The 24,603-nt window shown below is 44.7% G+C and overlaps 2 protein-coding genes across 6 annotated transcripts; one reads left to right on the top strand and one right to left on the bottom strand.

Moving 5' to 3' along the window:
• The first annotated feature begins 3,398 nt into the window (after positions 1-3,398).
• On the top strand, positions 3,399-9,910 carry MTIF3 (mitochondrial translational initiation factor 3). Of its 4 annotated transcripts, none has more exons than XM_069808098.1 (4): positions 3,399-3,504; positions 6,412-6,881; positions 8,137-8,282; positions 9,607-9,910. In XM_069808098.1, the coding sequence occupies exons 2-4, from the start codon at positions 6,413-6,415 to the stop codon at positions 9,817-9,819; spliced, it is 828 nt and encodes a 275-aa protein (XP_069664199.1). In that variant the 5' UTR covers positions 3,399-3,504; position 6,412; the 3' UTR covers positions 9,820-9,910. The 4 variants fall into 4 exon arrangements, with proteins under 4 accessions (XP_069664199.1, XP_069664200.1, XP_069664198.1 ...); XM_069808099.1 differs by lacking the exon at positions 3,399-3,504 and adding an exon at positions 4,175-4,273; XM_069808097.1 differs by lacking the exon at positions 3,399-3,504 and adding an exon at positions 5,552-5,635 and having other exon boundaries at positions 8,170-8,282.
• GTF3A (general transcription factor IIIA) lies at positions 9,821-15,053 on the bottom strand. 2 transcript variants are annotated; one of them, XM_069808095.1, is made up of 9 exons: positions 14,860-15,053; positions 14,448-14,548; positions 13,815-13,911; positions 13,534-13,622; positions 12,501-12,574; positions 11,170-11,253; positions 10,550-10,779; positions 10,374-10,430; positions 9,821-10,111 (listed from the first exon to the last, which is right to left on the bottom strand). In XM_069808095.1, exons 1-9 carry the CDS (start codon positions 15,037-15,039, stop codon positions 9,950-9,952), a joined length of 1,074 nt encoding a protein of 357 aa, XP_069664196.1. In that variant the 5' UTR covers positions 15,040-15,053; the 3' UTR covers positions 9,821-9,949. The 2 variants fall into 2 exon arrangements, with proteins under 2 accessions (XP_069664196.1, XP_069664193.1); XM_069808092.1 differs by having other exon boundaries at positions 10,374-10,433.
• Between the last annotated feature and the right edge of the window lie 9,550 nt (positions 15,054-24,603).

The following is a 24,603-nucleotide window of genomic DNA, read 5'->3' on the forward strand; positions in this document are numbered from 1 at the left end:
TTTCTACACTGGGAAGTTTTAGCTTTAATTGTGTCTCGCCCCAGGGACCCACGGGCTTGCTTCTATGATTAACGATTTAATAAATTCAGTCAGCCTTGCTTTTCAGGGAGCAAAATCAGTTCTTTGGTGGATTCGGTAAATCAGCACAAGCAATTTAACGGCAGAGCATGCATCTTCAAAAGATTTGTTTGAATTCCTGTAACAGGGGCAGATCTCAGAAACCAAACAAAACTTTAGCTGTTTCAACTGTATTCGTATATTCTGTGCAGGGCATCAGTTAGCACTGACTGTTTACCACTCAACAGAATTTTGGGGTTTGCCTTAATTTTTTGCTGTCTCTTGCTAGAATAAAAATAGAGAAGTGTGTGTAGGAAGCAACTTTCAAAAGCTGGCAATGGAAAAGGAGTAAATGAGCTACTGCAGAATCCCGGAGTCTGGACCTACTACATCCCCAGCATTCCTCTGTCTTTTAAATACATGTTTACTCGGACGTGTTCTCTGCCATATGGCAATGCTCAGCTCAGCACAAGGGAGTTTTTCATCTGAGTTATGTGCAAAAGTCTTTTATAAACACGAAGGGGAAAAGGAATACTAAGGAGTGCACAGGGGAGGTTACGGCCCCTCTCCGAACCGGGGGACTGCAGAACCACACCGCCGTGTCTGTAACGAGCTGGAAGGTGGAGGCGAGCCACCCCAGCTGCTGCTAAAGAGCAGGGATGGGGAGGAGAGAGACTCTCTCCAACTCTTCCCCAAAGCTGCCCCGCCGAAACACCCTGTGAAGGACGGAATTATACAGAAAAACAGGAAAACGGAGGTGCACAGGGTAAGCAACCCTCCGGATGCTCAATACTTTTGCAAGCACAAGCGTGCAGGAGACTAATCACAGCTTTAGCAGTAAGACCGAAAACAACCGCTGTCCCACCCGCTGCTACTGGTTCACGACCAGGAGCCCCAGGCATTGCATAAACCCAACAATATCAGTATTAAATTCCTGATGATCTTGTTTGGCACTTGAAATTTTTCGGATCCGATATCGAGAACTACAGCTCCAGTTCAGAAAGCGGCAAAGATGTTCACCGTGGACCAAAGTACGAGCTGTCCTCCACCCCGAGCCAGCAGGTACGAGCTCCTTGCAGGCGCAGGGCACTTCAGCATCTTCCTTCCTCCTCCCACAAAATGAATGATGGAGCGTGAATGCAAGTAAACTATAGCCTTGGGTCTCCAGGTAAGCACTTTGTCATCCAGCTAAGGACACTCTCGCTCCTCTGCTGGGCATTACAAGCAGCCTACTGCACCCAGAGCGAATAGCTTCAGGGGGAGATAGACCCCAAACCACAGAAGGACTGGAACCAGTTTCCAATATCCGCAAGGGACAATCAAACTGTCCCCCACAGATCGGTTGTGAATGTGGAGGAAGCTTCCCAACAGCATCTTGAGTCTCGCATTAATTAATAACATCAGGAACATCCACACTGGCAGATCGCTACACTGTTCATGCATGAGAGCAGGAAATCTCTCCATCCACCATCCTTTCTCCTTCTCATATATTTGCATTTTAAATTACCTAAGGCATGAATTATCTACGGTTTGGCACGAGGTCTAGCAGAACAGGCCTTGATTTGGCACAAAAAATAATAAAGTGAAAACAACAACTTTGCCAACCAGCTTGGGAAACTAAATGTCAAACGGGAAAAAAGACAGATGCAGACTGAGGAATTAAAAAAAAAACCCCAAATAAATGACTGAGAGTATTGTCAGGCGTGGGCAGAGGATGATGTGCATCAGGCAAAATAGAAGGCAGAAAGTTATTATTAACTGCATTTATTACGACAGTGTCTTTCAAATAATTAAGACTGCAGTCCCACTGTGACAGGCACATATAAAAACACGGCCCCTGGACAATTACAGTGTAAACAGACATGAGAAAAAGGACAAGGAGAAAGAGTGCAACGAACGCCCAGAAAGATCAAGTTAATTGAGGACAAACAGCACGAGAAGGCTGCAGCATTTCTTGGCACGCTAATTAGAAAGGCATGAAGTAAAACAAACATCAGGTTTAAACTTAATGGAATTAAATAAAGGGAAGAGAGATGGAATGCAAGTTGTATGCTCCAGAGTACCTTGTTTTCATGCAGGTAGTTTTTATCACAGTGAAGAGGATTATTAGCTTTATTGCTCCTACTAACACTGCTGAAAATTATCTGTCTTGTGGGGATGGTTCTCAGGGAGGCAATAGTAGCTAACTGCAAGCTGGGCCATTGACAAGCTCTCCTCTAATGCATATTGCAGAGCTGAGGATGAAAAAAAAATAAAAAAAATCTCTCTCCAAGCTTCAGCTCTGCCAAAACTTCCCTTCACAGTTATTCAAATTCCACACTTGATTTCCAGACCATGAAAAGAGCAGCAAGAAACATTTTTGTCTCGCCTTTTCTCATTGTGGAGTATTTCACTCTCCACAACTGGATACTGTAGAATTTCAATAATTTATGTTTCAAGAGCATCAAAGTGAGATCCAGTTTTGTTAGGCACTCTACTGATGTAAGTGATGGCAATCCCTGTTCCCAAAGAACTTACAACTGTAAAGGCATAAAGCCCGAGCAAAATCAAGAAATGAACAAAAGAGCAGGATGGAAAAAACAGGCGCTATTTGCATAGCTACAGTTGTCAGCCAGGCTGTTAACACAACTCACCATCTACTTAGCTAATTCTGTTAATGGCACTTTTCCATATTCATTCCTGCAGGCAAGGAGAATGAGAATAGAGAATGAGAATACGGTGATGTGAATGAATTCCAGACTGTGAGCTGATTTAGTGAAGTTTTCTGGTTTTGCACACAATTACCATTCGATGTCTTCTGTGAAGATGGAGAGCACAAAGCAACGACAGACTCTTTTTTGCACGTGTGTACCAAAGTGACTGCACCAAAACAACGGCACGTGGAATTAAACTATTCTTAACTCTAAGTTAAGAATAGAAAGCTTTCAGACCAAACAGACGAAGCTCAGATTTTCACTGTGTTTCTTCTTCCCGGGCAGGAAGGGGGGAGAGGAAAGAAGGGTCGCTTAGTTGTGGCCCAAAGCAAATAAGCTAAAAAATCCGGATTTTTTTAAGCGGGAAGGACAGCAGGCAAGGACTCTCGCCCCGCTCGCCGTTTTCACTCGTTAAGCCTGTCGCCTGCAGCCGGGGGACCCAAGGCTTCGCGCGTGAGTGTCAGCTTCCATTTCAGACCCAACGTCTCCCACCTCCAAACTGGGAGACGGAGACCGCCAACCCGAGGCGGGGCGGAACACCGAAGGTCCCACCAAACCCACCGGTGGGCACCCGAGGGCGATGCACGGGGGGGAGGGGAAGGGGGGGAGGTCCCCCCCGACACGCAGGGCCGCCGCGGGGCGGGGAGGAGAGGAAGAGGAAGAGGAAGGAGAGGAAGAGGAAGAGGCAGGGCAGTCTCCGCCCTCCCCCGGTTGCTGCTGGGGGCCGGCGGCTCGGCTCGGCTCGGCCCGGCAGGTAAGAGCAGCCCGGCACGGGGAACCGGGGGGGACCGGGGACCGGTCCACGGGAGTCCCGGTGGGCTCCGGGTCCCGCCCGCAGCGGGGGACGGAGTGGCACGGACGGACGGACCGACCGACCGACCGACCGACCGACCTGGGCACGCAGGGTGAGGCGGCGGCGCCCGGCAGAAATCCACGCGTGGAATTCCGAGAGCGTCTCGCTAGTGCGCGGTCTAAGTGGGGGAAACGCACAAAGCAAAATACGCTTACGTGGGGCCGTAAAGGGGGACGGTTTCTCTCTGCGACAGTTAAGGCAGGATTTATTAGACTTAAAATAGCAACAGAAAATGAAGGCGGACAAAGGGCAACCCACGTATTTAGCACAGCAAGATGAACATCTCTGCAAAATAAGCTATTACCCCATTGCCGTGAGACCACTACTTAGCTTTATAAGTCAGTAACTGACAAAGGCAAGCCACGCTCCTCTGAATGCAAGATAAATTTAATTATAGTGTTTTATAACCCACCCGAGCGATTCCCAGATTACGGTCTGTAAGTCTGCAGTGCACGATCCACAGCTGGTGCATGAAACCGTTTTAAAAATAAGCACTTCTCGGCTTTTGCGCGGCCGCGCTGACGGCACGCAAAGATACGTGTGTATCCCAAGAAGAAGCTGTGTTTTCCAGGGGCTGTGGTCCTGGTGTGGACTCGGCAGAGGCAGAGCCCGGGGTAGGAAGGGACGGTAGCTCTACCAGCTGCTTTTGGACTCTGCTGTCAATATCCAGGTATTTATCTTCTGTGCCCTGAGCTCAGGGTCCTGCTGTAGCACACAGCCACATCAGGCTGCCCTGTTTATGAACTGATCCGGTACCGTCCCCGAGCCGTTTATATCGGCTTTGTCCCCACTGCAAAAACCTGAAGTCTGTCCCAGGCTCCAAACTGTCCCCATTTTCAGACAAAGTTTATTCGCAGGCAGGTCATTGTACTTGTTCCCAGGCCAACACTGCTTAGAGTTATAAATAGTTATATAGAGAGTTATAAATAATAACTATTTATATACATAAATAGTTATTATATATAATAGTTGCTGATTGCTTGCACCTTCTCCGTGTATATGTACGCACATGGATACATGTCTACACAGTGTCATACATATATACATGTATGCGTGTATATAATTACAGAGTAGAGTCACGTTCCTTCCTAGGCAAAAGAAGTCACACTCTTGCCAACACCTCTGGTATGACCCGACCTGTTTTTGGTTTCCTGTATCATCTTTGGCTTTTCCTGTACTTGCTGCCTTTTTAAACATGGAATACCAAAACTGCAGATAATACTGCACAGTTTGCTCTTTATTTCTAAAGTTTTTGCAGCTGTTAAAACCCAGCTGATTTCTGAAGCTTTGAACAAAATGCAAGTAATGGTCAGGTGCACCAAAACTGCTGGGGGGGGGTTTCCATGAACCAGGGAGAAATGGGGAAAAAAATATAATGGAAGAAACGTCTCAAAGATCAGTTCCACTAGTCTTCAAATTTCAAGCACTGGTGTATTTTGAGGCTTGTTTTGAAAGTTTATAGCTTCATGAGTACCATGCCAGGATAGAGGCCTGTAACAGTTTATTTAAATCACAATCTGTAAGTGGGGATCTTAGGTATATGAATCTGTTGCTTATTTTGCAGTCGAGGTATAGCAGGCAAGTCTTACCTGTATCTCTATTTTTCTCTTTTTTCATCATTGAAAAAGAAGAAGAATACCATTATCGGTGTTTTTATTAGATGGTTCTGGTGAAATGGTACTTAGATGCATGCTTTGTGTATGTATGAAATCTAAATAGTTTTGATAACTGGAAAAAATCAACTCACTATGAATAGGAACTTGCCACCCTAAATTTAATGTTTGTGAAAAACTGCAAAAGTCGATACTTTAAATGTCTGATAAAATAGGTTTAAAATTAAGGTACTGTTTTCACTTTGAAGCATGGCTGAATCAGTAGAACTTCAGCTTAAAAGACAGTGAAGACTTGTTTTTGTTTTTTTTTTAAGGTTACTGAAATAATATCGGTGCTTAATCCATATAAGACCAAGTAACTAGCTGGATTACTTCCACAAAATGACATTTGGAAAACTCAGAAAAATACACAATCTGGGGTCAGTGCTGTAAGAAGCAAGTTGCACGCTAGCTATGGAAGAGTTTTCAACCCTGTGACAAACCATATTTTCAAGTATAGTACGGGTTACTTCGTTGAGTTTTAATGCCAAGGTGAAGATTTTGCATGGCAGTTTACTCTGTATGGTCAAGGCTTTGAAATTCCAAAACCTTACAAAACACAGAAGAGTCAGACTGCAGATGTTGGGATGGCTGCTGACGGATGTTGCACAAATCGCCACTTCATTCACTGTGTGATTAGGGTGGTTCTGAATTAATGTGGCTTAAATGAAACACTTTCCAAAGAAGAGTATCACAACCAGGAAGAAAGTCCTAGTGTTAGATACTTCATGAAGAAAATGTGGACTGAAAATCTTAAAAGTGTGACATGCCTGTTTATTTGACAGCAAATTCTCCCTCTTAACCATTGGCTCATCTCTGTATACACAAAAAAGCTGTGTAAGAGTAGATACTCTGTGAGGAGAAATGAACTAGGAAATATTGGATTCTCTAAAGGAGTTCAGGCTCAAATTTTAAAATACTGAAGATAACTCTTAATAAATTTGTTCCTTTGTCGGATTTTCTCTCTGGGTTAAAGCCCTCTGTTATTGTAGAATTACTGTTGATTGCTCATTCTGTATAGCAACACCATGCATCTTTTTCAAAGAGTAGTTTTAAGGACTAGGGTTTACTGAACTGGAGTCACGTCTTTCTAATATAACTAGAAGAGTCTGACTGATGGGGGTAACTTGTTTTTTCCTCTTCCCTGCTTCCTCAGAATGACTGCCTTTTGTGTGATGAAACTTTTATGTCAAGCAACCAGAAATGAGAATAGATATGCAAAAAGATTCTTTGGTGCTCTTCTGACACAAACACCACAAAAGAGGGTCTTTTCTCCATTCTGGATGGTGGCACCTGACCCTGACCCTAGAAAGTCAACTGTGTTTGGACTTACTCAACCATTTTGTACAGCCGAAAAATCTCACACAGAACCAAAAAGGAAAGCAGCATTTGGAAGTGTTGGGCGAAGAATTCCCTATCGGATTTTGCACGTAATCAACCAGGATGGAGAGAGCTTAGGAAATATGCACCGAGCAGAGGCACTCAAACTTATGGATCAACATGACCTGAAACTAGTTCTCCTTCGTGAGAATGCAGAACCTCCTGTATATAGACTAATGACTGGGCAGCAGATTCACGAAGAACAGCTTAAACGTGCGGAGAAGAAAAAAGCAAGTCCAAAACCAGGTATGTACATTATTGACACTGCAACACTGAGCACTTTGAAAAATGCTGCATTAAAAGTGGTGTCAGCAGATGAAATCCTCTTACTTGCATCTGTGTAAATCCAAAGCAATGTCACTGCAGTCCACGCTATTAAGGCTTTGCAGTGGTGAAAATAAAATTTTGGATTAGTCTTCCACAGAGACGCCTTCTATTGCCTTCTCAGGATTTACTATTTTGGCATCTGCTGGCTTTTTTAAAAAATCTATTTTTATTTAAGTCAATATAACTAGAATGGTTCCACGAGACTCACTGAATTCCTGTTCTTTTACTAAGGCATAAGGTGACAGGCAGTTTTTACAAACTGAGCACCAGATACACCAATATAATTACATAATTTTGTCACCGGTAGTCATGAAACATTCTCTTCCTAGCTTGCTGCTAGGAAGACAAAGTCTGGAGCCTTTTCTTGTACAGAGTAAGAGAACAAATTGTTCAATACTGAACACTTTTCAGTGTTTTTTAAGTCAGCCTGCTCCAGCAGTTTAACAAACTGAGTTTGGCAAAGAGGTTTTAGAAAAGGTGTCTGACCTTGTATCCTCTTTTCTTATCCTCAGGCTAACGAAGGTATCTGTGCTTGGGGTAGAGGTCTGATTTTAGAGGAGAGCACTATTGTAGTAGTGAGTTTTTCTGTTCAAGAAACTACAAAAAGATTATTCAAATGGTAACTTCTTTAGAGAATCTTTAAGGAGGAAGAGACCACAAGTTGTTCACATACATTACAAGGCATCATACTTCCAGTTGAATATTGCACTTCACTATTGAAGAAAATGGGCTCGAGTTGAAGAGCTATCCAACTTCAAAGCTTTTACTTCAGCTATACTATGTGCAGGATGTAGGAATTTGCGCAGCAAGTCTTTAATTCCACATCCAGTGCTTACCTGTTTATCTTTGTTAGACCTGCATTGTGGGTAGTATGAACAAAACTAATTAAAATAAAAATACTTGAAGCCTTCTGACCCTGAAGAGGCTTCCCTGTGTGGGTCAAATATGCACTCAGTCTCCCAATTATGGCAGTGAGTGTGAGATACCAAATAGCCACCTTCTAAGGTGAGAGTGGTGCATGCTGAGACAATGAGACTGAGATGCTCTGTGTATGAGAAAGCAGCATGGGGGAAGGGAGCTGAGCAGACAAAGCACCATAAGCTGTTGAAAGACAGCAAGTAACACAGGTTTGTCAGATGTTAAGCCAACACAGTTTTAGTTCTGTTTTAAACAGGGGTGGTTCAGAAGGAGTTATCCTTTTCTTCAGCTATTGCCAAGAACGACTTAGAGACCAAGACTAAGCAGATAGCACAGTGGATTGAAAAGAAATACCATGTTAAGGTTACCATCCGGCAAGCAAAAGATAGCAATACAGACATGGTAAGTGGACTCCTGAAAGATGGACCAATCAATTTCATTAAATAGCTGTACTTGTATTAACTTTCCCTTATTCAGTACTGCCATGTTTTTTTCAATATATCATGTACTGCTAAAATAAGTGAAGGTCTAGGTCTAGGTCCCGTGAAAGTAACAGTTGCCCCACCTTAAGCTGCATCTCTTCAAACACTGCAGTTCTAGAAAAGTAGTCCCACAGAGACAATTCAAATACCATGCTTTCCTAAGAATGCAGTTATAATACTGGCTTTGACAGCAGGCTCTAAGCAGTTCCTACTCCTTTGCACCTTATTAACTGGGCTGGTGAAATTTTCCTGTCTGTGCCTTAAGCCAGCTCACTCACTGAAAAGTTTAACAGTAAATTAAAAAAATTAAAAATCTGCTTATTTCAGCTGGATTATTTCAATAACCTAACTGTTCTTCTGAAGATGCGTTTTTGCAACAGTGCTAAGGTTAATTGTCCACTGTTGTTGTGAAAAACTACTGGAATGGTGTTCCAAGACTGGCAAAGTAAACATCTATAAAAATGTTAGGGAGCTGGTGGCAACTCACTAGTATAATTGCAGGGCCTTGAGACTTGTCTTCGTTGTCATTTGCACAAATGGCTTTTTTATAAAGATTCCATATAAGATTTTTTTTTTCTCCTTTTAATGTGTATAGTGAATTAGGTTTCCTTCATGATTCTGTCTACTAAATTGCTGGAGAAAATTGTGATATCACTTCATCCAAAAGGAACAAAACTTTTTATAGGAAGTTGAATTCACAGCAAAAGGGCAGCAGGAGGAAGAACTGGATAGGGGCGGGAGCAGAACATTTCATGACACAGTCCAGATTTAGGTTGTCCTTAAATTTAAAAGCTTAATTATGAGCTTAAGAGTTCAGCTTGTTATATGAACACCACTGTATCATTCAGTTCAATACCACCACGTTCTGCTAACCTTAGAACAACACTGCCTCTTAAGAGGAAAGCCCCATTAATATGCCTGAATCTAGTGGAAGAGGAGGGTGGAGAGGAGTCAGATGCAGTCCACTTTCACAGACACCTTTAAACAGCAAAACGGGATGAATCAGGAATTCAGCCTAAGTGTTAGGAAATGGCTTAATCCCTCTGGTGACTTTCCTAAACCTGCTTGTGAGTAAAGAACAAATGGTTAGGAAAGAAGCAGCTGAAGTGCTCAAACCAGGACTAGCAACTAGCTCGTTTCAGCTAATAGCTAAACCACGAGCAGTAGATCATGTCATTACAGAACAGCCTGAAATATTCTTCTACATGTGTTTGTGTACTTAGTCCTATTTTTCTCCTTTTCAGTTCATGCTTTTTGATCAGATTTTGGATACTGTGTCTGAGAAAGCCACTTATCTTTCCAAGCCAAAAGTTACTAGAGAAGGGGTGAGTACCTGTATTTTGAGACACATGTCTGACAAAGAGTTGAAAGCATACCAGAAGATGGAAAAACAGAAAAACAGTACAGTAAAAAAAGATGAAAATGAAGATCTGAAGTCAAATGAGTTGCATCAGTGACTTTATGAAGACGTGTAAACAATATTGATTTTTTTATTTAAAAAAAAAACCACAAACTCTAAACTTTTAATAAAGTTATTGTTGAGCTTTGCACGGGTCATTCGATAAAGAATGTTGTCTCAGTTAATCTTTACTGCAGAGTCAGAATTTCAACAGTTGGTATTTCATTTTCGATGGGCTTATCCACTGCCTTGCTTTCTGTCAGAACAGCATCCTTTCCTGGCTGCGTTTTAGGAGGAATGTAGCCGCTCAGACGAGAGGCTAAGCTCCTCTTAGGACGAGAACGCTTTGCCTGGCAGAAATAAATCCAGAATTAGCAACTTAATAGATCTATGGAATAAACACTACTAATGTGGTGGTGAAACAAGAAATCAATGAATAGGCCATCACTGCATTATTTAAAGGAGCTTCAGAAATAAAGAATCTCCCAAATTAAGCAGATAGCTGGCCTGTTTTCCTGCTTGCAGTCACATTATAAAACATGTAATGTTTGTTTACCCTCCTCTGAAGTGACAGGGTATGGTTGAGAGGACTTTTTCAAGAGTATAACTTACTTTCAAGTTCATCTTCCTCTTTTCAGGATCATGTACAACTGCGTGCCTTGCTAGGCTCTGCTACAGTTACAAAGGGCAGAGGAAAAAACAAACAAACAAAAAAACCAAACAAAAGGACTTAGGTTTATAATTTCAGATTATGTGATTCAGATTAGAACAATGTAAAAAATACATACCTTCATTGCAAACACTCTTCCACAGCCTGGATAATCACAAGAGAATGGTTTTTTCTCCTCATGAAAAGAGAGGATATGGCTTTGAAGGTTAAATATGGTTGTGTAAGTTCTCCCACATCCTTCTCTCGGGCATTGGCAGACTTCCCTCTCCACAGCATGTGTTTTTTGATGCTGCTTGAGGTAGTCTTTCCGTTTAAAAGTTTTGTAACACTCACTGCAAACTATCGGCTCTGAGTGGGAGAGACAGGCAGAGTATAAATTAACAGCTTCTTACAGGTGCTCAGAATCAAACCCTAGCAGTCCACAAGAGATGCAAGGAACTCAGAGACTGGAAGAGAATAATACAGTATGAATTATCCAGATCTGAAATTGTACATTATACAATTTCTCATTAAATAGATCACAAAGCAAAGTTAGTATACTGGAGTAGCATTTTCATCAGTTTAAGGTCTAGCCAGAATGGCAACCATTTTACTGATAAAGTGTTAGTAAACAAGTTTGTCTAGACACAATGACAAGTTGATGAAATGAGTTCAGCAAGGACTCCCGGTCAAATTAGCGGTTTCTTTCCCATTTATATCAAAAGTTAAGTTCTATTTACTAAAGCATTTGGAGTTTACCTGTATGACTGACTTTATTATGTTTCAGAAGCTCTGTCCAAGTTTTTCCAGTATAGGAGCAGTTTTCTTTCTTGCATGCATAGCCTGTTGGACAGGACAGACGTTTACAATCACAAAGGTTCTGGCAAACACAGTCCAGTTTCACAAGGGGGAGTTCCACTTCTAGCACTTGAAAATTAAAAGGCCAGTATTCCTCCTCTCCTACCATACTGCACGGTGATGGGACAAGAGGCAACAAACACAAATTAGAACATGAGAAAATCCCAACAGGTTTAAGGAAGAAACCTTGTATCACTGACATGAATTGTCCAGAGAGGCTGTGGAATCCCTACACCTGGAAACCTTCAAAACTTGACTGGACGCAGTCCTCAGCAACCTGGTCTAACTGACCCTGTCTTGAGCAGGGAGTTGGACCAGATGACCTCCAGAGGTCCTTTCCAACCTAAATTATTTTATGAAACTCTCTCTCTCCTTGCTTCAGTAAAGCTACTTCCTCACCAGCCATGCACTTTCACTCAAATAGATGAAAATAACTGTAGTAATACATATTATTTCTATATAATTTTTTAAAAAAGAAGATCTTGACCATACAGTAATATTCCAGAGTCTAAGGGGACTACATCATTCTGTCAAGAAGACAGGCTGGTTTTTAAATGAACCACAAAAAGTCAACACCATTTAAATCCCAGGACTGGAAAGGTCAAACAACTATGAACAAGTCCCTGTCTTAAGAAAGGTATGCAGTACGAATCGCAGCTTTTTGGATACTCTTCCTAGTCTCTTGGGTGGGGTTTTTTTTTTTCTAGCACTGGAAAGTGGGTTAGCTGTCAGTAGTACTGAAAGAATGGGCAGGAGTGTAGCAGGATTAGCTCAAACATACATAACCGCCTCCTAACAATTCCACTTAAATACCTTTCACATAGGTACATTAACAACTTAAAAAATGCAAGCCTACATGGTTTTGCCAAGCTTCTGTTGGGAATTTGTGGCAGAACTGGCAACTGATCCTAACCTCTGGAGGTCTAGGCTAGTGCCTTAACCATTAGCCCATCTCCAGAAGATGGACTATTGACAAGGAAGCACATTAGGAGAAGAAATGGCTGAACGAATCCTGAGCTCTGTTCAGCCTACCACAAGTACATTGTAACTGAACACTGCAATGTCTTGCAATTGTATCCCATTTGACTACTCAAAACAGGTGTTTTGTTCGCCTGGATCACTAGGCCCAGAATGCTTTCATGTCTGTCACACATCCCTGCATACTCTCTACTGGAAGAAGTCCTTTTTCCTTTGATAAAACGTAACTGAAGCAAGAAGAAAAACTGTATTACCTTCATGTGTCTTCTCATGCCGCTTTAGTCGACTTGGAGTAGAAAAGTGCTTTCCACATCCTTCATTATTACATCTAGGTATAAAATAACACTGGTTTAATTTCTTTCACTGCATCCGCATATTTTTTGTTCTTTTAAGTCAAGAACAATTAAAGTGGACAAAATAATCCAAGTTTCCCGTCGCCTAGAGATCTGTTCTGTTGCCCCCCCCGTCTTGTAAAAGTAAATTCCATAATATGTTTCTAATAGAGGACTCTGATCCCCTCGGGAGTTAAAACTATAGTATGATTTCCACGTATACAGCAAGTTAAGCTTTAGCTAAAGAATCAAGCTTCATATCATCCCTACACAGTAGGCTCTTCAACCATAAAAGAGACAGAAAGTGGAGGGTTTAAGTGGCTTGTACAGATCTAGCAGTCAGAGCAGCAGCAGAGCACTGACAGTATTTTTGTGCCTGTCACCCAGACATACTAGCGCACTTTGCTTAAGCGGAACACTCCTATTAAGTGTGTTCCACCTTTAAGAAATACAAGACTAAACTTTGCTTTCATCAGATCTATACTGATGTGTCATGTAAACAGTGGAGTTGCAATGCACATCTTCTCAGATCGGTGTCCAAGCCTTTCACCGTTTTTAAGCTACTACTCACTTCAGTGTCAGCCAGCCAAGTCACTGCTTTTTACTGGAAAACAGAGGTAGCTGCATTTTTCATTACCATTCAAGCTTTCATGCTTGTATTTCAGACTGTGTGAAGTAAAAAAAGGGGGTTTTTTGTTTATTTTTCCTGTGAACCTGTAATAAACCCTAAGAACATGTCTGAAATGCTGAAGTTACAGAGCACCAAGATGTTGCTCAAAACAGACTACTGAGCAAAGGGCTAGTACGAGAAATGTACTTGCAGCCATAACTACAAATTCATTCCAGTTTTTTTTAAAATGCCATGTCAATGAAAAGGTTGAAAAAATGCACCTGTTTTAATCTACAGTGTTTAAATGGAATTGTTAAAAGTTCATTATTAAAATTATCCACTTACTTGAAGGGAGGTTCACTGGTGTGGTGACATTGATGAACTTTAAGTTGTTGATGTTTCCTGAAAGACTTGTTACAGCCTTCAAAGTCGCACTATTTAGGAAATTAAGTTATCATTAGAGGCCAAAATAATGACAGCCCAGCCCACATGTTTTTGCAGAAATCCCAATCCCAGTATTTGAAGTCACACAAGTACCGCATAATAACAAGTTGAAGTATTTCACCAGATACATAAAAAGGAGCTTGTTTAGCCTCCACTTTACAGCACCAAAGGTAATTACTCACCACATATTGCTTTTGCCGATTTTGATGCTTGCGCTCAACGTGCTTCTTTAAGTTTGATTTTGTTCCAAATTTCTGATTGCATCCATCAGCTGTGCACCTGCAAATGGACTGCATTTTTTAATTATCCCTCTCAAACAGCGCTTTGTTTCCTAGGCAGATACAGAAATCATTGGACAAGAGGAATACACGAAGAATAACCAAAACTCGCAACCCAAATATAAAAATTTCCTTTAAAGACACGAAAAGCCAGAAGCTAAGTTATAGTCGAAAGTCACAGGAGAACATATCAAAGATATTTCTAATAAAACACGTAGGAATTCCTAGCTCCTAATCCAAGACGTGCAGCTATTAAGGGCTTAGTAATAGGAGATAACTGCCCTTCCTTCTTTTAATTCTGTATTCTAGGGGGAGATCTGCCCACTCCTTTAAGTATCTATTATGGATCACTGCCAGATAGGAGGTTTTAGGCTAAGATTCCCCACCTCTCACCCTGCGTGCACGCTGTTAGGGCAGTGCTGATGATACCAAACCTAGCCACGCGTGCTCTGTAGCCCCCACCCCCGTTTTAGCTCCCCTTCGCTGCCCTAAGGACGAGCCTCATCCATCTGAAGAAGTAAAAAATTCGGGCCTTACTCGAACGGCTTTTCCCCGGTGTGGGTAAGGAGGTGACGAGCGCGGTGGAAATCTCTCGTGAAACCTTTACCGCAGCCCTCGTAATGGCAGACGTACGGCCTCTGGAAGAGAGAGGGGCATTTTGGGAGAGCACAGACCCACACCTCGGGGGTTGGGGGGGGGGCTCGGCCGTTTCCAGGAGGATTCCATCGGCGGGATTGCTGACACGGCCCACGCAGACCCCCGAGGTGGGGGGGACAAGGCCAGCAGGGGCGCGGGGCCCCTCACCTCAGTCACACGAACCGCCCCTCACCTCAGTCACACAACCGCCCCCCCCCCCCCCCCCCCCCCCCCGCCGCCGACGGGGAGGCCCGAACGGGAACCCCCCGCGTCGCTGTTCCCTCAGGTCTCGGCCCGGCTCGGCCCGGCTCACCTCACCCGTGTGCCGGCAGAGGTGGGCGTCCAGCCTCCAGGCCTTGTTGAAGGTGGCGTCGCAACCGGGGAAGGAGCAGATGAAAGGGCGGGGGGGGAGCGCGCTCCCGCCGCTCCCGCCACCACCGGGCGCGGCCCCCCCGCCCCCCTGCGCGCACCCCGCCGCCCGCTCCCCGGCCATGCGGGAGGGCACGTGACCACACCCCCCCCCCCCCCGCCCCGAGCGGGGAATGTCCCCTCCCGCCTCCCGTCCTCGCCAGGCGGGGCGCATGCGCAGTCCGGCGGGAGTCTGAGGCGATGGCGGCGGCCTGTGGGGGTTGAGGGTTTGGTTGCCCCCGGTGTGGCCGCGGCTGCGATCCCGCCTTGAGCCCGCCGTCCGCTGTCGGGGCTGTGAGAGGTCCCGCGTCCTCCTCACCGGAGAGCTTGATCCCGAAAGCAGCCCGGGTCCGCCGTCCCTTCTCCATCGCCTCATGCGCCAGACGCTGACCCCCTTGTGCTGTCTGGTATGGAGCCATCTCACACGCCGGAGGAGATCCGATTATGAAGAGATGAAAAAACCCTAATTCTGGGTCCTTCCACAGAGCAGCCCTTCAGGGGTTTTAGGGACATACGAGCTCTGCTGCCTCCCTCAGAAGCACTGCATGGAGCCCTGGGCCAAGGTCTTCCCAAGCTGGCTTGGTTTGAGTCCCTGCCTTGCCAGGGGAGAGGATGGGACTGCATGATGCTGGTTAGACCCAGACATCAGCCTCCGCTGCACACTCCCTACCGCCTGCCCTGCGGTTCAGGCATTTGCAGCCCAGGCTGAGGAGTCTGCTGTCTGGGATCCCATGGCAGAGGGTGTCTGCCACCCTGGCCTGTGGTCATGCTGTGTCCCCAAGCTGCTTGAGGTCTCAGCTAGGGGAAGAGGACATGGGACTGCACTGAGCTGAGGCGCTCCAATACCTCCTTGGTACCTGACTTGCCATGCCAAGGTATCACATCATCTGCCCTGCTTTGCACTGTTTGAGTTGTCACCAGACCCTATCTGCTGTAATTCTTCCCACAGACTGAGGGACAGGGGGAGAAAGCTGGAACAGGACTGTGACAAGGGAAATACCCCCGGGTGAAGAACTCCTATTCCTCCTTCTCCGTATGTGTCCTGAGAGCTGGGAAAGGCTGGGGAAATGGGGGAGGAAAGTGGGAGGATAAGGAGCAGTAATCAAGCCTATGAGGGCTGGAGAAGAGAGGAGGGGACATGTGAAGTGAGATGACAGGAGTGCTGGATGAGGTACCCCCGCTGGGCAGAGTGAGGAGTTCATGCCGGGCCAGAAGCAGATCCTCGTGGCCCTGGGGAATGTCTTTTATCTCACTCAACTGTAGCAGGAGTAAGGGGAGGGCTGAATCAATCAGTCAGACCCTCACAGAGCAATGGCAGGATACCACCTTATTTTTGGAAGGGAAGTCAGTCTGAAACTCAGCTTTTAACAAATACTAACCAAAACAGTTAGAAGAAAAAATCACTGGGTTTTTTTTGTCTCAGAACTGCAATAAAAAACAAACCTGAAATTTTAAAAAGTTATAAATCTTCCTTTTTGAGACTTTGCCTGTGAAAACTTGGTATTGCCTCAGGCCTCTCTAACATGGGTGAGGAAATAGCATGTGACGGAGAAAACTACTGGCTACGTAGAGAGCAAATACTCATCACATAGGGGTTTGCTTTATGCAATGCCGGGTAGAGATTTCAGCAGAGTCCTCTGGGAATTTGAATCCAATATATAAATAGAGGAAGACTCTCACTGTGTTGTGCTGTTGATGTCTTCTGAGGTGACTACTGAGGGAGGATTTCGAAGAGTCCTCTAGTAGAGCTGGAAAGAGCAGTGGGTTCCCTTTCAGATTTGATCTTACCATTTTCCACTGTGGGAGGTGGAAGGTAAACCTTTTGAGAGGTAAACATATGCAGTGGAGAAGAATAAGTCTGAAGATGTACATTTCCAACACAAGGTCCACACTTCTACTCATAAATTTTAATACTCCGTAAGCTGAAAGGAAACAAAAAAACAGAAAACTGAGGTAGTTCATTCCCTCAAGAAAAAAATAACAGCACGCAACTACACACACACACGCATGCACACACACACAAAAACCCACAGGGTAGTAAATCCCTCAGATTCTGATTAAAACTATTCCTTTAAGCTGGCAGGATCTACCCAGAATTAAGTATCAATTCAGGAAAGACTGCACATAGTGCCGTGAATACTCATTTCCCTCTGAAGAACTGCTGAGTGAATGGGCCATGCATCTTTGTCTACCAAAGGCTGTTTCATTCTCCCATCCCATGGTTCTGCTGTAGGCACAGCTGTATTTACTTTCTCTCCAAGAAAAGTAGTCCCTCTTTATGCAGCACAGTTGAACTCCAAAGATCTCATGTTTATGAACATTACACAGAAATTATTTCAATGTGTACTAAAATGCAGATATATACATTTAAATGTGCTTACAGAGTAGCTGTGGAGTTGCAGAAGTTATTCCCCCACATGAGATGATAGTTATCAAAATGAAAGATTACTTTTTCCCATAGACTTGTTGCAAGCTAAATACTGGCTGTTTCAGGCACCATATCTAAGGTCTCTTGGCCTGGACCAGTGGAAATGGGATGCAGGGACTCTGACTTAAGAATGACACTAATTACTATTTATGTAGTTTTAGCTGGTCCGTGCAAGTTTTGTGACTGTAACTGCAATTGCATTGTCAACAATCCTGCAACAAGTCCAGACGTGTATCTAAAAAAAAAAAAAAAAAAGGCTTTCTGCTTTCCAGAGTGAGTGGAGAAATGGTGTTGATTAGCTCCATAAAGTTGGCAATAGTTGTCAGGAAACTTCCTGAAGTTTGTGGAGAAGTTCCTTGGTTAGGCATGGTGAACTGTCACATCACGTAGGATGGAAGTGGAAAAAAAGCAAAGAAGTAATTCTAGCATTTCTTATAAAGGTGAAACTTTGAGCTTTTTATTAGTAGAAATGTGAAAATACCGCTGTGGCAGATGTGCTGGAAACCTATGGTAGTATGATGCATAATCACTCCTATGGATCACTTGATTGTGAAAGCAATAGTGTAGTTTTCTAACTACAGGTAAGAAAATTCATCTTTCTAGGAAGAGAGCTTTGTGTTGCCAGCAATATTTTAGATCCTCTCTCACAAAGAAAGCAAACATTTAGCTGAAAAGGGCATTTCTCTCCTCTGGGCCATAGATACCTCAAAGCATAAAAACAGCAAAGGTTTTTTGGTAGTTGTTAATTTTTACACAGTTGGAAAGGGAGTAGACTATTGTCTGATTATTTCCAAGATCATAAGGAAGCTGCAGTAGCAATATTTGAAAAAGTAAAAATAATGTACTGCAGTCAAATGTTTTGACCTTGACTATCAATATTTGCAGTGGGTGATGCTTAATGTTAACTTGAGACATCAGTCTGTCTAGAAGTTCATGAGAAATCAGAACAAGTATTCCTCCTAGGTGTTTGCTCAGCCCATGTACAGCATGCTGCAGGAAACGGCATTGCAGGTAATTCGTTATTTGGCTGTAAAAGCAGTGAAAGAAGTTCTCAATCATACTTCCTCATCAGCTACAAGGTTTCAGGATCGCAGATGATAGTCCATTTTGGCAATACTGAATATGTAGGAATGTTGAGGCATGTCCCCATGGGGTGATTATTTCCATAGTTTTCAGTTGTAAGGATGTCAAAATACTACCCAGGTGCTGGCACTTGTGGAAGACATTTAGCATGAATGCCTTCTTGGAACTGCTATGTCCTTCAAGGCTGACAAAGGGGGAGATGACAGACACATCCAAATGAATGAATTCTTACATCTTTCAGCCTGCTGACAATGTCTGAACACAAGAGCAATCTGATTTTGCATCTCCTCAATTTTATGTCAGTGCAGTAGTTGAAAGGTAGCTTACAGTGTATGTAGTCGTTCTTGAAGGTTTCAGACTTGATGAAAGGCAGCATATGGATTATTAGAAGGAAGAATACTGTATGGTGAGTGATCAGTAAAGCTGATGCTTCAGGAGCCTGGCATTAGGAAATTTATCTACATCACAACTTAAATTCTAGTTCTTGAAATTTCTTAAAAATTCTGGAATTAACTACTTGTATCTGTCCAAAATGCATCAGTGAAAATAAAGTTTCTTTGGGTAAACAGGTATGGAAAGACTGAAGAAACACATTATATGCTATGTTAACCTGAACTCTCAATTGAAGTTATTTTCAATTGTACAAATTTTTAAAAAATTATTTTATTAAAAGGCATTGAAAGGCATCCAGGTTGCTTAGTAACTTTTAAATTGTTCTGAGTTATATATTTGTGTACTGCAGAAATGTACCAGTGAGGGGGAAAAAAAGAATGCTACATGATGGGAAATGCGTATTTTCCTAACACAATTCTTAAAATGACATGTTTGCCAAGTAGTCATCCCTTATTCCTACTAAGAAGACAGTCTCCCTCACACTGTCCATCATGTCAGAGACAAAGTTGTCACTTGATACCAGACTTGAAGTCCTAGAACATGGAACAGCTCAGGTTGGAAGGGACCTCAGAAGATCATCTGGTCCAAACTTTCGTGGAAAAGGGAGCCTAGATGAGATTATCTACCACCTTGTCCTGTTGCGTCTTTACAAAAGTCGATGCAGAGGAGGGGTTAGAAAAGGCTATTCCTCTTAAGCATTTTCATCCCATGGGATTACTATAAGCAGAAATGAAAGAAGACCAAAATGTGAAACGCAATCAAGAGGAAGCCCCAGAAAGCCGGCCTCTTTCCTTGTTAGGACAAATGTGGATGGGAAAAGCGAGGGGTGGGAGAAGGGCTCTGATATCGAGGAGGTTCAGCCCAGCCACACTGGAAGTGCTTCCTGCATCGACTCTATTACTGCTGTAATCTTCCCTACCATTTTCCCCAGCTCCAGCCTACTGGCAAGATTATATGGACCCCAACCCCCCCAATCCTGCTCACAACAATGGCTTTATTCTCTCCTTCATCAGAGCATGGGCTCTTCCTCCTTCCCTAAATCACAAGCTGGTCCCATGGCTAAGGGAGAGCAGGTGAAGCACATGTGAATTATGCAAACTGGATGCCAGAGGTGAACTGCAGTTATGATAATCATTCCTTGATCTCCCTGTTTACAGAATTACAGCTGGCTTGTAATGGTGCCAGTGTCCTCAGGAGCCCTTTCTAGGGATTTCTGGGAACCACAAAAAACATGTTAGGAAGAGGATGGAGTTAATCAGTTGGGCTTTCCTGCTGCTATATTCAGCCTAGCAAGCTGCCTCCGACAGATGTTTCTGCTTTTAGGCCACAAGGAACTTTATTGACTGGCTTTCCCTGTGTTCAAGAAGCATGTAAAGCTACCAAAGACTTGTTTTCCATAAGAGCATTTTCTTGTCAGGTGATATTTTTCTATCTCTGGCGTAGTGGTTTTTAATAAATCTCTCAATAGACTGATCCCCCAAGAAAAGAAATAGAGGAAATCCGTGTTACCTGATTTTCTCTCCTGTCTGCAGGAGTCACGGGCTCTAAGTGGCAGCAAAGTTGCAGAGCAGAGCTGTACAGAGCAGTGCCGAGAACCCTCTGCACCCCATCAACCCGCCCGTCTGCTATCCTGACCTGCCTATCTTGTAGTGAGGAGTCAGACCTTGAATAAAATCCCCTCCATGTCATACAGACCAAATTAGGGCCAGGTCCTGGGTGTTCCTTGCACGGTTTGAGGCCAGTCAGTTAATATCGCTGCCTGGGTCTTCTATCTACCTATCTCCTGTGGCTTGTGTGACAAGAAGGTAAACCTGACTGTGTGGTCACCCGTGTGAGCTGGCTCCCTGCAAGCCCTCTCCAGATGGGATGGGGGAAGGGAGGCCCTGAGTGCAGCTCCTGCGTGGGCTGTGGGGTGATGGAGGACCCCCCTCCTGGAAAACACCTCCTCCCCCCATTCCTGCCCCTGCCTTGCTGTGTTAGCCCTGAAGGATTTACCTACTCGAGCATTCGGCTCACCCAGCTGTTAGACAGGATCAGACAAGACCAGGTGAAAGCAAAATGTCTCCAATTCTCCATTTCACCATCGTAGTCCCTTGAAGTGACCAAAGTTACACTTCAGACCCCGGCACAACTCCAGGAAGGAGCTGCCTGCCCAAAGGACGTTGACGGGGTTATCGGTCCTCCCTGGCTCATGGCACAGCCGATTTTCAGAAGGGACATAACACCCAGCATTATGTCTGCCCTGCAAATGGTGCCTTTCCTAATCAGTCACAACTGTTTGTGCTCGCAGCACTGGTCTCTCAAGGCATCACATTACATGGGTCAATAAGGACGGCAGTTCTCTATCTGACCAAAATTGCAGGTGCAAAATTATGCCTGCAGCTATCTGGGGCCATAAAAACAAGGCATCCTCTGAAGGCTGGTTGCAACAGAAGCTGCTGCACAGTGGCTGTACGAGTCCTTCCTCTCCCAGTTGAGCCCTGCGGGATGCTTCTCCGGCACGTAGTCTGTTCACTTGGAAGAAGGAGAAATGCAATTTCACCCATCCTCTCCTGGCAGTGGTAGCTAGGAGAGACGGTTATTTTAGTGGACCATAACATTACTGTAATAATTGCTGCTTCGTCAAACAGAATTATTAGTCTGTCAGAAATGCATTAGACAGCAATAGTTGTCTCAAATGCCTGTTAATTACCTAAATAAGCAAATTTGCTTCCTTTCCCACCGTGGTCACTAGTGTCTTGTATCATTTGTGCAGACAAAGGTGTGATCTTGCAAATACCCGTGGAAGTAGTTGCTATTACAAGGCTTGTCTCCTCGAAGCGCAGAGGCTGCCTATGTGAGGAAGAGATGCCAGACTAGTTCCCCAGGGCCTGATTCAAATCCGTTTGAAATCAGTAGACATAATCCTAGTCTTTCATGGCTTTGGATTACATTCTCAGATAGTAACTTTTTCCAGGCAGGAATTTTGCTTCAAACATCTCTTGAATACACCTGGGAGATCTGGCACCCGATAAAATACTCAGCCTTAAGCCAATATAGCCAGTGGAGCCCCTGGATATATTGTATTTTTTTTCAACATACAGTGTTTCTCCTGGGGAAAGCAACAACCTGATATGCTTTCTTGTCCACAGTCAGACCTGCAGTAGCTTTTTAGTTACTCAAGAGACATCCAAAACCTGAAAATGTCGCTTTCAGTGTAAGGGTTTGAGGCTGCAGACATCTGCAGGGCTTCAGTGCATGGTTTCAAGGGTTTGTCCTCCTGCCCACCTCCCCTGCGCTCCCCCTGTGCCTGCTTATGTACCAGCATCCCCTCCTTTAAACCCCAATGCTCGCAGAGCCACGAATTCTGCTCCACCAGGCAGGGCTGCCTGCCTGCTCCACCTCCCAGAAGCCAAAATCCCAGGAGAGTGTCCCCACTGCCATCATGAGCCAAACCATGGGATGTTTCCCTGCAAATCCCCTGTCCCCCACCGTCCCCATCGCCCCAGACCTTCCCCCGGGGCTGCTGTGCACAGGCTGTGGCAGTGAGCTCCCTGTCCCTGAAGAAAAGCATCTCCAGAAGGTAAATTTGTGCCTCGAAGCTGCAGCACAGAAGGAGGTCCCACGGGGCGAGCGTAGGACGGGATGGCAGCTGCTGGCGTGGGTGCAGCGACCCTTGAGCAGGGGCCAGGTGACCCCAGGGGTGGCTGGTGGTGCACCCACCAATTTGAGTCATCTCAGGGGTGTGCTGTGCTGGGAGCCAGCCCCTCCTTGCCTCCCACCTAATGAAGGACAAAGAAAAGGAAGTTCCTGGCTCTCCACCAGCCTGAACCTGAGTTAAATGCCCAGCAGCCACCCAAATTTCTCCCTTTTTGGTTCCAATCTGCATAGAGGCTGGAGTGCAATGGCTGCTGGAGGAGTCTGAGATGAGCAAACCCCAGAACTTGTACCAGAGGGGACCATTTCACCCAAATCTCAAACTGTGAGGGTTCTCACAACAGTGTTTATTTTATTCAGGGATGTTAGCAAGAATATAATGAAAACCATCAGCAAAACCCGGGTGGATTTTTCCATCTCCTGGAGATTTACCTTTCTGGCTGTGGCTGGTGACCCTACAAGCATACAGCTGTAGGGCTGCTGCTCATTTGGGGCCATAAAAAGAAAACCGTGTGCGTTTAGTGAAAGCAGATAGAGCCATCTAGTGACAAGAGAAATGCATTCTTCATTTCGTGCTGTGAAAGACCTTCACAAGCCCCCAAAAGCCTGTGTTGGCCACCAGCACAGGTGGGTCTGCAAGGCATGGGCAGCCCCTCTCCCAGGGGTGCACATGGCTGAGCTTCATGAGGTTCACATCGCCAGAGCTTCGTGTGGTCCTCAGCAAAGCTTTTAGGAGCAAGGATGGCAGTGCCAAGCACAAAGGCTGCTTGGGTCATCGACAAAGTTTGGGTTTGGGAAGAGCTCGTGGTGACTTGCAGGCAGTGGGGGGGGGGGCAGGCGCAGGCAGAGCTTGGCCCCATCTGCACAGCAGGCAGATGGTGCTCTCATGTTTGCTGGGAGAAGGAGTTTCCCCAAGCTGTTTTTGAGCTGCTTTAGCCAAACGAGGAGAAAATCAGGACAGGCAAGATGCTTCTTAGAAAAGAAAAAAAAAATCAAAATACTTTTTTTCACAACATGCATTAATTTTATTTAAAAAAGAAATAATTAAAGGATTCTAGAAATTGTGTCTTTTTTAAACAGGGAAATATTTGAGAATGGCATTGCCTCTGACCAAAACAAAACTCTTCCATAATTTTATATCACTAACATTTTGAAAAAAAAAAAGATTTCTTGGCAGGGGAAGCATTATTTTTTTCTTCTTCCTTTCCCTTGTCTCTTTGTCTAGCACATTCCTCCTCCCCTCTGAAGAATTCACACAGCTCAGCTCCTTATCAGTGTAGCTAATTACATTACTGCACTTCCCAGCAAATTAAGATCCAAAGCCTGCTGTTTTACAGTAAACTCCCCAAAGAAAGGGATAATGAGGTTACTTAGCAGGTTTTGTTCCTCGGGTAATTTCCATACACTTCTTAGTTTATAAAGTGGGAGATAAGGTAGCCACCGTAGCTTTTACGGTAGCCTTCCCAAGCATTGTCCAGGTCTCCTAGCACTTCTGGGAAGGAAGGGATTCTCCTGATGGAGGCCCAGAGGTGAGACCATTTGCCCCAGGTTAGAGAGAGACCAAAGCCAGCTCTGGCCCTATCTGTGCTGGGAGCAAAGCGGAGGCACGGACCATTTGGGTGCCTTAGGCTGCATCCACACAGCTCAGTGATGGACCTCCAGGGCAAAGTGGTTGTGTCCCAACCACAGAACCCTCAAGCCTAGGTCTTCTCCTTACCCTGCGAGGTTTCCCCATGGCCAAAAGACAGGATTTTCACCATGTGCCAGGAGCAGGAACCACTTCAAAGCACCTGAAATGGGTGTTGGGCTGCACAGCAGCCCATCGGAGCGGTGCTTTCATGGCATGAGGGTGGAGATACCTGCGGGAGTGTGGCATGAGGCTGTCTGAAGATGCGGGGCTGGGACCACCACGTCAGCTCTGCAACGAGTGGGCTGATCACTGCCAGCATCACCCTAGCTCAGGGCAGGTGGAGGCAGACTGAACCATACCAAGCTGTGCTGGGAAAGGGAAGGACTTGAATTCCAGTTTTGCAGAGAAATTCCAGCTGCAAAGTTTGCTTTGGCTCGGAATGGAAACAAACCCAGCACTGTCTGCACCACAAAACATCC

This window comes from Haliaeetus albicilla, chromosome 20 (assembly GCF_947461875.1).
Source record: "Haliaeetus albicilla chromosome 20, bHalAlb1.1, whole genome shotgun sequence".
NCBI classification, from domain to species: Eukaryota; Metazoa; Chordata; class Aves; order Accipitriformes; family Accipitridae; genus Haliaeetus; species Haliaeetus albicilla.